The 14,603-nt window shown below is 33.8% G+C and overlaps 1 protein-coding gene across 1 annotated transcript in view; it reads right to left on the bottom strand.

Annotated features, from left to right (window-relative positions):
- ANKRD31 (ankyrin repeat domain 31) overlaps positions 1 to 14,603 on the bottom strand; it is a 121,167-nt gene that overhangs the window by 93,650 nt on the left and 12,914 nt on the right. The window contains 4 exon segments of the mRNA XM_045197850.2: positions 504 to 547; positions 5,388 to 5,461; positions 8,481 to 8,521; positions 13,400 to 13,509. Coding sequence (XP_045053785.2) covers positions 504 to 547; positions 5,388 to 5,461; positions 8,481 to 8,521; positions 13,400 to 13,509 — 269 coding nt within the window.

The raw sequence follows: 14,603 nt of genomic DNA, 5'->3' as shown, positions 1-14,603 counted from the left end.
AGGGGGAGAGAGGGGGGAAAGGTACAGAGAATAAATAGCATAAATGATAGGTGGAAAATAGACAGGGGGAGGGTAAGAATAGTATAGGAAATGTAGAAGCCAAAGAACTTGTAAGTATGACCCATGGACATGAACTATAGGGGAGGAAAGTGGGAGGGAGGGGGTGAGCAGGACGGAGTTGAGTGAAGGGGCGGAAATGGGACAACTGTAATAGCATAATCAATAAATATACCAAAAAAAAAAAGAAACATAGTTACTTCTCGCCTTTTGGCTAAGATCAAGTGAAGGAACATAGTCAAGAAAATACTATTTCATTAGAGATAGGAAGAATAAATACTGGAAGGGGTTAGACAAGATTAGATTTCTACCTATTGAAATGGTTTAGTCATATTCCTGCCTAGTAAGAGAATCTAAATGGGCTTAAGACTTTAATAAATATAATTTAAAAAATATATATAAACCTATGATCTGCATAGCTAATCTCAGTTATGTATACTACTAACCTTTTCTGGGTGTGGCAAAATGTCAGGAATTTCAGCCGTAGGCCCTAGAAGATAACATATGTTTACATTCCAGTTTTATTAAAATACTAAAAACATACATACTCTCTCACTTGGCATTGCTTAATTTCATAACTTGAAAAGATTCCCTCAGGTATTCATGTAACATTTCAAATATTTTATAAATATTATACCATTTTGATATTAAAGTATCATTATGTTGGCAATAAAGTTAATAAAAAAAATTTTTGCCATTTCTTAAAAATATTTTATATGAAGCCAAGTAAAATTCTAATTATTTGGGATGAGTTTAGCTAAAAGCCAACCTTACTATTTTGGCTGAGTTATTCCAACTATTTATAACTACATGAGGAAAAAGCACGCCTACTTTCTCAGTGTTATTATCTCTTCCATTATAGGTAATAGAATTTAAATGAATTTATGCTGTTGAGTTAAGCATGAAAAGGAGTACCACGTGCAGGAGCCAGAAGGAGTCAGATTTGTCTTAAATGTGACTTCACCTTCACCATCAATTCCTCACCTGGTCTGCTGCCTCTAAAGTGAGCCAGCTGACAGCAATTCCCACCAAATTAATGAGGGTCAAGAAAAAAGGTATTTCTCCTATTCCATTCCTCTTGCCTTCTACCTTCACCATCAAGGCCCTGGCACTCTAACATACTTAGGTAGGAATTCAGGGCTCACTGGCATATGTTTGAGTCATTACTTTGGGTTTTTTTTGATTACACAGTGTCTACAGCTAGAGTATAAGCAAGTAATTATCTGCTGAACCTCAGAATGAAAGCATCCTCATAAGACAGGTTTTTCAGGGAAAAAGATAAGCATGCTGAGCTTATATGCTTACTGAGTTTTATATCCTGCAAAAACCCATTATTTTATTATTACTATTTTGCTTCACTTTTACCTTTTGATAACAAAAAGCTATGAAAATCAGCTAGGAGGATTAATAATTTCACAGCATTCCAGTCCCTCACAGGATGATAAGCAAAAAGTCATAAGAATAAAACATTTCTTATTCTTGCATTACAGTTCTTTGGGCCAAGCAATAATGATATATTACACTCTATCTTATTTCAAATTTTATATCTCTGGTTGCTTAAAATTTAATACCAATAAAGGAACATTTTAAGACAATAGATACATCTTCAATTATTTTTGCAAGGAGAATTTTGTATTTAACAAAATCTCAGATCCTGGGGGTGTTAAGAGTTCAAAAAAAAAAAAAAATTTTACCCTCTTCCTACTTCTCTGAATTGTAAAGAAAGAACCTTAGTCATCGTTTTCTATGTTGTTTTTAACCACCTCAACATAAAAAGATCATTCTTTTATGCTAATAGTTACTATTTTTAAAACTTGATAAATTAATATAATAAAGAATATTATAGTAATTTGATTACTATATTAAAACATATTTAGAAGGAATGCTCATTTTCTGGTTACAAAATTTACTTAAAATAGTTCTTACAAATTAAAAACAAAGCATTTTTCTTGAATTCTTGTCTCTCCTTTAATAAATTATTTAAAATTTTTGTACATTTTCTACTTACCACTTGAAAGAGATAAAATGTAATATATGGGAAACAATTCTAAAGTACTAAATGAAAAGAAAATGTTCAGAGGAGCTGAATTTTAACTTCTAAACAAACTATTTTAAGGCTAACGTTATCAAACTTGCTAAAGATAATTTACTTATTTTGATCAGTCTACAATTTGGTTGGAATTACTCTGAATTGAGAGGGAGAAGATAGAACTGTATTAGAACAGAGTCAGTTATACTAGCTAACAATTTAATAGTTTGCTTTTATGTAAATCAACCCACAGTCTAGGATGTTAACAAAATGAGCTTCCTGTTCTCAACTGCCTGAAAGGGGTTAAGGCAAGAGGGAGCTGCAAACAAGGGCTAGAAGGGAAAGGAATTACCGTTTTTTGGGGTCTCAGGTTACAAAAGCTCCATGGTAACAAGAAATACCACAAAGTTACAATTCTGGTGTCCATCGTAGTTTTAAAGAAACAACCAGTAAATGACTTGTGACTAAGAACTTCAATCAGTGCCTTATGATGCTACTGGTGGGCAAGGGTGCATCAAGAGTACCAATAGCATCATAAGGCCCTAATGGCCCTAGGAAGACCAAATGGATAGGAGGTTGGAGTGTAGGAAATGCAGAACATAGTGCCTAGGATTGAGTATGAGAAAAATGAGAATAGAACTTCTAACTGTTGCTGACATCTGTTATCATGATCAAAACTCAAAACAGAGAAGAATGTCCAAGGCATGCTGTCACTCGTAACATCTTTCTCTCAAACTGTTCAAGACGCACTTTCAAAGAAAGGACTTCGACCTCTAAGATGGTACCTCTATAGGTTTGTGATTGTTACACTCGACCTGTAAACTGCATCTTGTAAAAGATGCTAAATAGGTTTTCACCACATTTGGAGGGTATGTTTGGCATACTCTGAATTATATTAGCCTATTTACTATTGATTAGACAACTTAAAAACCACAAAGGCTTTTTCACTTGGAAATATCCATTATTATTCGTATTTATATTTGTTTAATGGTCAATTTTTAAAACTTCTATATCTAATATAGGAAAACTTGAAAACTACTGTTTGGTTAATACATGAACATTAATTACAAACTTAAATCCCCTTAAATAATTTAAACTACAAATTTAACATTTTACCTCTTCAAAAATATTAACTATTAGACAAAACACACAAGAATATGATGGTTATAAAACTTATTATTGCTCTTAACATAACTCTAAAATAAGAATACATTGGTGTAATTCATTCTACATTATTTCTATACTTGTTCCTGTGCCTTCTTATAATTAAAATCATATTTATTTTGGTACCTCTCCAGGATTAAGAAATTGTATGAGATCCAAAAATGCTTTATTGATTTTTGAGATAGAGAGGAAGAGAGAGGAGAGAAGGGGGGGAGAAAGAGAAAGGCGCAGAAAGAGAGAGAGAGAGAGAGAAGGGGAAAGAGAGAGAAAAAGAGAGAGAGAAACAGTGATGTGAAAGAGAAACACGGGCTGACTAACTGATTTTTGTTGGGTCACAGCACCATTTCCTCCAAGACAATTCAAACCTGCACAGCCAGTTATCTGGCTTTACTTAATAATAAGTAAATACCTTTAATTTTACAAAGGTTTTTTTTGTGAAATCTAATGTTTTGCCAAGAATGCTATCTTTACATTTTACATGGCCAGTGTTACAGAAACTTTTGTGCTATGATTATTATATACTGACATGTTCTGTTAGCATTGTTGCAAGCTTATGCCTGCTCTTTTAATATCAAGGAAAGGAACACAAATAGAGGGCTCAAGGGCACGGACAATGAGGGGACTGACTGTGGGAGTGGGGGGGAACGGGGTAGGATGAGCAAGGAGGAAAAAGGCGGGACAACTGTAACTGAACAACAAATCAAAACAAAAGACATTCAATATTTTTTAAAAATCTTATCATGATTAGCAGGGCCATTGCTTTAATTTCCTTAGAGATGGGGGATCTAATCTGTGCAGAAAGTCTCCTTAATTGCATGTAAAGTTAATCTGCCATCTTGGGACATAATTAGACCCAATTACCTACATGTTTTTATGTATGACTGCTGATGCTGTAGGGTCTTTCCTTTTCTTGTTACAACTCTTATCCCAGGACTACCTTACTTATTGTACAATTCTGTTTTCTTTCTTCTCTACTTACACAGTGATAAACAAAAATATCCTATGCTTTATAAACAGATATGTATTTAATAGAGAAAACACAATGCACATGTATTAACAGGCCTCTATTTCTTAAAGTCATTAAAATGTTTTAAACACTCCACTACAGTGGCTTTTATTTTTGCATTGAGACTACCTTTTGTATACTATTAACATTTTTGAGTATCATTATTAGCTAATGGTTTTTTCCACACTTATTTCCATGAACTGAAATTACTGTTGGATTTTTTTCCCCCACTTAATTTGTCATAGCTTGGCCAGTTAGAGCACCAGTGGCCTAGCTCTTTATCCTTTTTGCACTTCTAGACATCCTAGAAAGTATTCTTGGTTTCCAACAACAGGATGTTTCAGACCCATTCTAATATCTTCATGTTCCGAGGCAGATCAGCTGTCCTATAAGGATTCCTGGTCTATTCAGCATTCCATACACTTCACAGCACCCATACACCTAGTACACAGTAGGCTCAATAAATATGTTAAAACATGAATAAATATTACAGACCAAAATCTAGGCACTAAGAGTGTATGAAAGAATTGGTGATGGGCACAAATGGTACTGCTATTGTTGTAGTAGCAACACAGTAGGAGAAGACAGAGCTTTTAAAATTAACTTTTTCAACTTCAAGTTACAAGTTTCAATTTCATGTTCTTGTGTCCTTTTATTGTAATACCAGGTTTCACTGGCCACCAAGAATATTCACTATACTGCTACACAACATACATAATAATCACTCTGGAGGAGTCAATAGGAGATACCTCAAAGATAAAGGCAGCCATTCTCTAATACAGCTGAATCTTGGTTAAATGACCTGCATGATTGCCTGTCAAGAAAGACATGACAAACATAATACTAAGAATGCTATGAATAGAGAAAACAAACCTTGTTTTCAATTTGAATCCCAAAATTACAAGTCAAAAGAGTAGCAGGCATTGACTTCACCTGAGCTGCTTCTCATATGGGCAACTTTATGCAGCATGATCCAAGGTCAACAGCAACATTGACTTCAGTATGTAAAGATGTATTGTAGCAATGTGTAGCAAACTAGCCCAGTTGTAAACAAATGTATATCTAATTAGGCCTTGTATTTTTAGACCAAGACAAATTTACTTTCAATGAACTTTACCCATGAAAACATACCTTGAATGCTTTCGTGGTTCAGTGAAAGATCAGGCTGGGGAAATGACACAGTGAACATTGGACGTTTTCTAGTTCTATAACATAAACCAATTAATAAATAAAAATTTTTAATGGAAAGAAAAAAACTTTCATGCTCAAATACAATTTAAACTTTTTCCTTCATTTAAAGGAATTTCAAAGTAGGATAAGTTGTTTTTATTGCTACATCATTCCAATTACTTTTACAATTACTACCAATTTATTAACATTATTTCAAGTGGTTGCAAAAATGAAGGAGGCAGCTGAAAAATTAATGAACTTCAGGGGTGCAAACGTGATAAACCACATTTAATTCTGAAAGTAAGTTTGGAGATGACTATCTGCCCAACAGGGGTGGTGGGGTCAGGAAAAAAATTGGCTCGGACATACAGTTTGGCTATCTAAATCCTCAAATACACTGCAAGTTTCTCATTATAGTTGAAGGTGTAAGTTAAAGCAACTAATGACATTATTTATCATTCTTGTATTTCACAGTAGTCAAAAAAAAAGATAGGAAATACTGAAGGGGAGAGGGTGAAGGCAAAATAAGAGTCATGCCTAATCTGCAATTTTGATCATCTGCCTTAAGATAATTAAAAGTTCATTGAAGAAAAGGAATCAGTTAACTTCTCAGTTTAATTTACTACACAAATGCAATCAAGATATCTTCCTTTAAAAAAAAGAAAAGCCTCTATTTTCAGTTGTTTTAAGAGCAGTTGTTATGTACCAGGCATATCTACTTCAATCCTAAGCAAGAATAATAAATTGAACATTTTCTCCTGTCTAAAAATAGATGTAATCAATATGTGCTGTCTTGGAAAGACAACTGCTCATGTAAAATAATTTCTATGAGGCAAACAGAATTGAATGCTGTTTTATCCCCCTAAACTGTGCCATTTTTTTAGAACAAGCTGATTTACAACAATATAAAATCATAGTCTGAGTCAATAACAGATTTTTTTCCCTTAACTAGAAAGGAGAACTTAAGACATAAGTCTAAAAATAGAGCAAACTTTAATCTAAATTATTAAAAATAATTATTTATATTAGGCAAAACTACAAACAATGTACAAGTCTGACAGTACAGAATGATTAAATAAATTATAGTACAATCAGGTTATATACTAAAACATGAGGCCGTTAAAATCCATGTTTATGAAGAAAATAATTATGATAAACCATTACTTAAAATTTAAAAACAAGAAACAAAACTATCTGCAGAATGATCCCGATTTTGTAGAAAATATGAACAAAACCAAAAATATACAGAAAGCCTAAAACAAAATGTATCAAAATGTTAACAATGGTTCTCCCTGGGCAGTGAGATTATGGATGCTTTGTTAGTCTTCCTTACTCTTTTCTTTTTTCTATTCTATAGATGAACTTATGTTGCTGATATAATCAGTAAAAGGGTCTTTTTAAAACAGCAATTCTCAAACCTTTTGATTTTGGACTCCTTTACACTCTTAAAAAATTTTTGTTTGTGTGGCTTATATTTATATATTTACATATTAGAAATTAAAATGGAGAAAAATTTTAAATAATCATTAATTTAAGAGTAACAGTAATAATTTAGTAACACACTAATATACTTTATTAAAATTATTGTATTTTCAAAAAGTTTCACATTCTTACAAGTCTCTTCATGGCTTAATAGAAGACAGCTGCCATCTCATGTGTGCTATTGCTTTCGACCTTTTGCCGTGCATTTGGTTTGACATATATAATGGAAATCTGGTCTAACAAAGACATGCAGTTGGAAAAGAAAAGAGTACTTCAGTAGCCTTTTTGGATAATTGTAGATATTCTTTTTTGATATACCACAAAACTCTCAAAGCAGTAACTTCCTTAAAGGTTACTGAAAATGTAAAATCTGAAACAAAAAATCAATGAACTTTTTGTAATCTGTTACATTATCACCCTTTCACCTACTTGCACCTTGAACAGATCTTTCATCTGTGCCTGATTTTGTGGCAACATGCATTGGTCTTTTAGAAAATATTGACTTACACAAATCTTATGTACAACTCATTATAAAATATCAAAAAGATCACCTTCATAAATATTACCACTGATCTCACCAGAAAATTTTAAGTATTAGAAAGCCATCAAGGTCAAAGGGATAGACAGCTTTTCCTAAATGCTAATTTTGTGTTGAAAGCTTGAATATTTTCACTGGCAGCAAAAATAGCTAATAAGCTAATAAGCTATTTTCCTCGAAGTAACTGGCTTACTTCATTCATTTTCAAGAAAAGGTCTGCCATTTCCCAAGCGTGAATAACTAGTTTGTCTGTTAGTCATTTTTTCAAGTTAAAACAAAAAGTGAGGTTAGTTTTCATACAATGCTTACGACTCAAACAAGTGCTCTCCTTTACACAACTGTAACACTTCCATATGCACAGAAGTACTTTAAGCATACTTCCCACTTCATCAGATTTAATAAAACTAATAAGTTTTCTACTTCAATAAATGCATTAAGTGAAACTTTTTTTTCTTTAACTGCTAGTACATGGCAGTGAAAAACACGGTGACCACTAGTGCTATCTGGTGCCACTGTCCCGACTCCGACCTAAGGCTCCAGAATTTTACCCATTTGCCTTTAGCACTATAAGTGCAATGTCAATACCATGAGATAAGCAATCATGTGTTGGTATTATTATGAAAATAATTTTGACCTTACATACCCTCTGGAAAGAGTCTCAAAGATTCCTAGGGGGCTCACAGACCATACTTTGCAAATCATTGTTTTAAAAGAACTGAAAGGATAAAGTCTCCTCAAGTACAAGAGTTGTATGAAGTCCAATTTCAATAAGCTCCACAAATTCTTATTTCATGCTATGCTTTAAATTTTTAAAATAATATTAATAACCAGAATCAACTTAATCTGATCAATCTCTCCTGTGAAATAAAACTTATTGAGAGTGTTTGTAAAATAATCTATATTTATGCTGCTTTTAAAGGGGCAATTATTCAAAAACATAATTCCAAAATTCTTAAGAAAATGAAGATACATTTTAAATATGCAAAAAACAAAAATATCTATAGTATTATAAAGCCAAAAATTAGAATGCTTACTGTAACAGAGCTTGACTTTGTTTCATTTCATCTTGAGGTTCCTAGAAAAAAAAAAGTAGTTTTTTTCCCAACTGATGAATGCTAGCCCAATGCAACACACTAACACTTTAACATTTAAGGTAGTTCAAATGGTAATTTCTTAGCATCTTTTTAAAATTGTGGTACATAACATTTACCATTTTAACCATGAACAGTTCTATGGTATTATATACATTTACAATGATGTGCACCCATCACCACCATCCATCTCCAGAATTTGTTCATCTTCCCCAACTGAAACTCCATAGCAATTAAACACTGTCTACTCACCCCTCTCTCAACACTCAACATCCACCCTTCTACCTTCTGTCTCTAAGTATCTCATATAAAAGAAATTATACTGTATTTGTCCTCTCATGACTGGCTTATTTCACTTAGTAGAATGTCTTCAAGGTTCATCCATGTTGTAGTATGTATCTGTATTTACTTCCTTTTTAAGGCTGGAGAGTATTCCATTGTATGTACCACATTTTGTTTATCCACTCTTCTGTCAGTAGACACTTAGGTTACTTCCATCTTTTAGCTATTGTAAATAATGCTTCTATGAATATGGGTAAACAAATATATTTTCGAGTCCCTGTTTCCATTTATTTTAGGTACACAAAGGCCTGTCCATAAAGCATCCAGCCATGTAGTATGGGAAATAAGAGACATTTATTGAAGAAGATACAAGATACAAGAAACATTGTACACAGGACAATGATGCCTCAGTCGCCTTCAAAGTAGGCACCTTTGGGAACTTACACAGTTCTCCCAATCGCCATCAACTGACCTGTTGTATTTTCCTGAATCTCATCAATGGTCTGAAATCTCTTCCCTTTCAAAGGTGATTTTTGTTTTGGGAAAAGCCAGAAGTTGCAGGTCACCAAATCTGGGCCTACAGATTTGTAATGGGACTGAGTCACCTGGGTGATTTGATGTTTCACCAAAACACTCTGCACAAGACATGATGCATGAGCAGGCACACTATCATGATGAAGCTGCCAATCACCAGCTGCCCATAGCTGCGGTCTTGTGAATCATCCAAATAGTTTCCGCAGAATAATGTTCAAGCTTAATGCAAAATCTGATGCATATTCATTGCTTTACTCACTCAGTAATTTTGAATGCGACAGCCACAGTACAAATACTCGCTCAACAGCATCTACTGTCCCCACTGACTAGTACAGTGAAGTCCTCATTGTTCACATATGCACATTCCAGTCCACTCTCCTTGGCTGCCAGATTACATCAATGTTGTGCAAACCATCCTTATTATATTAACAATGGTTGGACTTTTTTCTGACAGACCTCATAAACCCAGAAGTGGAAATTCTGGATCACATGGTAATTCTATGTGTAATTTTTGGAGGAGTCACCATACATTTTCCATAGAGGCTGGACCCATTTTACATTGCCCACCAGCAATACGCAAGAATTCTGATCATCTTGCATTTAGATGGTCCAGCAATTTATGCCTCAGTGAGGTAGCTAGTAAGAGAGAATGTTACCTGCATACTGGGGCTTAAAAAGATTGATACACACACATATATGTCAGCTAGATATATAACAAAACAGGTATTATATATACATATAAACCTCTCCATGAGCTCTGGACTTGCCAACCATGATCCTTCTTCCATTATATGATCAGCAAATAAGCCTGTGGTTGTTCATTTCCTTCAGGGTTCTCATTAATATTTATTTTAACTGATTTCACCTTTACATATGTATAAGAGTAGAAGGTAAAAGAAGGAAAGTGATATTCAACCTGGATTCACACCTCTCAGATAGAGTCCTGCATTTCAGAGAGCAGAAGTCAGAAGCAGCAGCGTGCTGGAAATATCCATAAGAATGAATTAATCATTACTCCCTGTTAAACAAGTATTTTCCAGATGATCAAAAACTGATGATAGTAAGACCAGTGATGCCCTTGCATTAATTGTGGTTCTTCAAGAAACAAAACCATAGAATATGCACATACATATTGAAAGAGATTTATTGTAAGGAATTGGTTTTATGGACTGGCAAGTCCAAATGTACAGTGTGGGCCACGAGTCTCAAGACTCAGGGAAGCTGATGATGCAGATGAAGTCCCAAGGCTGTCTACTGGAGAATCCTCTCTTGCACATGGAGGCTGGTCTTTTTGTTCTATTAAGGCCTTCAACTGGTTGAATGAGGCCCACCCACATTATGGAGGGCAATCTGTTCTACTCAAATCCATGATTTAAATGTTGATCTCATGCAAAAACATCCTCATAGAAATTGCCGGGATAATGTCTGATCAACTATCTGGGCACACCGTGGTCCAGCCAAGCTGACTCATAAAATTAACCATCACACCTCCTAATTTTGATAGACACCAATGTCTCAAATTAGTCTCCAAACATTGTTACTAAATTCTCCAAACAAAATAAATAATTTTCCATGTAAAGTTTAAAAGGTGCTTGCCAAAAAAAAAAAAATGTCAGCTAGAAATATAATAAACAGGTACTACACAGGGTGGGGCAAAAGTAGGTTTGTAGTTGTTCATATGGAAAATAATACAATTAATAAATAATAATACAAGAATAAACTATTTCATATACTCTCAACTGCAAACCTACTTTTCCCCACCTTGTATACACCAACGAAAAAAAATGTTCAAATAAAATAAAAATAAATAAAAATTAAAAAATAAAAACTGCTTGCCTTATAGCACCTGTACGTATAAGGAAAGGTATTGCAACAAGACCCAACAAAAATAAGTATGAAATATTTTAAAAGATGCTACCTATATTTTTAAAAATTAAGGACACATGGACAAAACTAAGAGGGGGTGGGATCAGGGGTGGGAGGTGGTGGTGGATGGGGTGAGGGGGAGTGGTGGGGGGGAAACGGAGACACCTGTACTTGAACAACCATAAGAAATAAAAATAAATAAAAATAAAAATTAGTTCCTCTATTTCTACATAGTTTCTCCTTATTTAAAATAGCCTATCATTTCTAAAACAGCCTGTTTTGAGTTGAAATGTCAATGTTGTATCTGAGTACTAAGGAGGAATTTATTTAGAAATCTATGTAGTAATTACTTAGAATTTATTTAGAAACTGAAATCAAGGTATAAAGTAATATATTTTATCCTTTTAAAATACTTCTGGGAAAGCATCTTTTCTGTTCTCTCCATTTCTTTATTTGATAAAATCAGTTTCTCTCATATAGTTAAATTACGAAAGGTTTGTTTTCTTTTTTTTTTTCCCTCCAGGGTGGACTTTTTATTTCAAGTTGACCATGTGTCAAGGTTGAGGGAAAGAGACTCAAGTCTGTCTCCTTGGCTGAGGCCCACTTGGATTTCCACATGTGGTTTACACAACCACGAGCCCTCATGGGCTAATGTTACAAGAATTCTGAGTGTTGGGATATACAGAAAGAATAACAGTGGGAAAATGTTGGGGTCTGTTTTTTCAATAGGGAGAAAAGAATATTTCCCTCCCTCTAAAGGTATATTTTCATAGAATAAAGGTAAAATTTGTAAGAGCCATATATGTCAATTTTTAAAATATTAAAATTCACTATAGATTTTTAAATACTTTGATTATATGGTCTAACTTTTATTGTAGACCAAAAAAAAGAGGGGCAGGGGAAAGTTAAAGCAGGTATCTATTTTATTACCAATGAATTCCCATGAAGGTGAAAAAAGAGGGACAAGTATCAAATACTTCATTTTTCCTTCTTATCCTAATTTTACAAGCCCAGAAACAGCAGATGGCTGATTTACTATCTGATACCCAACCTTTGAAATATATATTTGTTAATTCCTAAAGTCCTGTAAGGCAACTGTTCCAAGATGGTTGATCATCAGAAATTACTCAAAAGCTTTCAAAAAGTGGAGATTCCTAAGTTCCACTCAAGTACAGGTCTGAGAGTCTATACATTTTTAAAAAGCTATCCAAATGAGTCTAATAATAAACATTCAAAATCGGTGTTCTGAATTACAATATTCACGTAGCAAATGCTTCTGAAATAAACTAAAAAAATTATTTCCCATTTCAGTTACTGAAACTAAAGGAAAATATGTTCTTTTTTTCTTAACTCATATATTGCAGGACTGATTTTTAAGCACATGATTAGAAACTAAATATAGACAGTTCAACTTCAAGAAAAAATATTTGGGCATACAACTGTAATTAAATAATAAAAAAAAAAGAAAAAATATTTGATGTTAAAATTTACTTTTAATCAGAGATCGTTTAAGTGATACACCTTCTTAGGTACAATATTAAATAGATACTCATGGTCAACTCTTTGGAATTTTTATCAATTTCTGCTATTAAAATGTATCTTCCTTTCCATTCCTTAAGACTTTGTAGGTATCTGGTTAGCTAACTTATTTATGCCAAGGTGCTAACTAAATTACCCCTTACCTTTCCCCTAAGTGATTACATAACAAAAAAACAAATTAAAATTTGTGATATGAGGGTGTGTACACACACACACAGCACAATAGAAAAGCCTTTCAGTAGTCCATACCTCAAATTATATCACACTGCCTAGTATCTTCTTCACCAATTTAAGATGACCTCTGACATACAATGCAGATGAAAACTGTAATTACGATATCCTAATTTAACCTATTTTAACATTCTCTTCCTCTCATTTCCACATCTATGCTAGAAAGAGAGAAAAAGAAAGGAAAGAGGGAAAAGGAAAATATTAAACACCTCCTCCTAAAACAACTGTCTTTCAACAAATTTGCAGCAAAGAAGTAGAATGGCCAGCTAAGAAAAGAGAAGAAAACTGAATATGAAAAGAAAGAAGCAGCAAAATAAAAGATGAAAAGAATTAATCATTAGTAATTTGCACTCTTTTAAATAGCATTTCCAATTTTCAATAAGTGTATATTTAATCAATATGCTCACCACCTGTAAGACTGGATCCTCACTAAGAACAGGCATCATCTTCTTTTTACTTACTTGCTCTTGTGGATCCTCTCTGATCTTGAACCTAAGTTGAATCTCAGGAGAACGTGTGCCTAGAATAAGATATAATCATAAGTCATTCGTAACAGCTTTATTGCTCTGCTTTGACAATGACCCAAGGATTTAAAGATAGTGAAAATGTGGTTAAAGATCATTCTGTAAATTATAATTTCCCATCACTTTTATGTGTTATGATTTTTAACTTATTAACTAGGAAGAAACATCTATACTACATTGGATAAAATAATACTTGATATTTCTTTTTTTAGGGAAAAAGTTCAGTCATTGTTAATGTAATGAGAACGGTTTGCACATTGATGTAACCTGGCAGTCAAGGAGAGTGGACTAAAATGTGCACACGTGAACAATGACGACTTCACTGTACTAGTCAGTGGGGGCAGTAGATGCCATTGAGTGAGTATGTGTGGAGTATGTATACTGTGGCCATCATATTCAAAATGACTGAGTGGATAGAGCAAGAAATGTACATCAACTTTTGTGTTAAGCTTGAACATTCTTCTGTAGAAACTATTGGGATGATCCAGAAGGCCTCAGCTATGGGCAACTGGTGATTGGCAGCTTCATGACAATGTGCCTGCTCATGCATCATGTCTTCTGCAGAGTTTTTTGGTGAAACATCAAATCACCCAGGTTACACAGCCCAGATTTGGTGACCTGCAATTTCTGGCTCTTCCCAAAACAAAAATCACCTTTGAAAGGGAAAAGATGTCAGACCATTGATGAGATTCAGGAAAATATGACGGGGCAGCTGATGGTGATTGGAAGAACTGTGTGAGGTCCCAAGGTGCCTACTTTGAAGAGGACTGAGGCATCACTATCCCATGTACAATGTTTCTTGTATCTTATATCTTTTTCAATAAATGTCTCTATTTTTCATATTACATGGCTGGATACCTTCTGGACAGACCTCATATGTGAAGATCTGACACATGTTAGACCCTTTAAAATCAGAATATGTTCTTTAAAGACAAATCTAATGTTAGCTAGTTATTTAGTTATTCTAAAGAAATAATCAAAAAAGTAGGGAAAGGTATAAGCATTAGACTATTCATATTTGTTGTAGTATTGGAGAACATCAAAAACGTAATCAATTCATTAAGTAAGAGTATACTCATACAAAATAATA

Source organism: Desmodus rotundus, chromosome 1 (genome assembly GCF_022682495.2).
Source record: "Desmodus rotundus isolate HL8 chromosome 1, HLdesRot8A.1, whole genome shotgun sequence".
Taxonomy (NCBI): Eukaryota; Metazoa; Chordata; class Mammalia; order Chiroptera; family Phyllostomidae; genus Desmodus; species Desmodus rotundus.
This window is presented reverse-complemented; position numbering and strand designations above follow the sequence as displayed.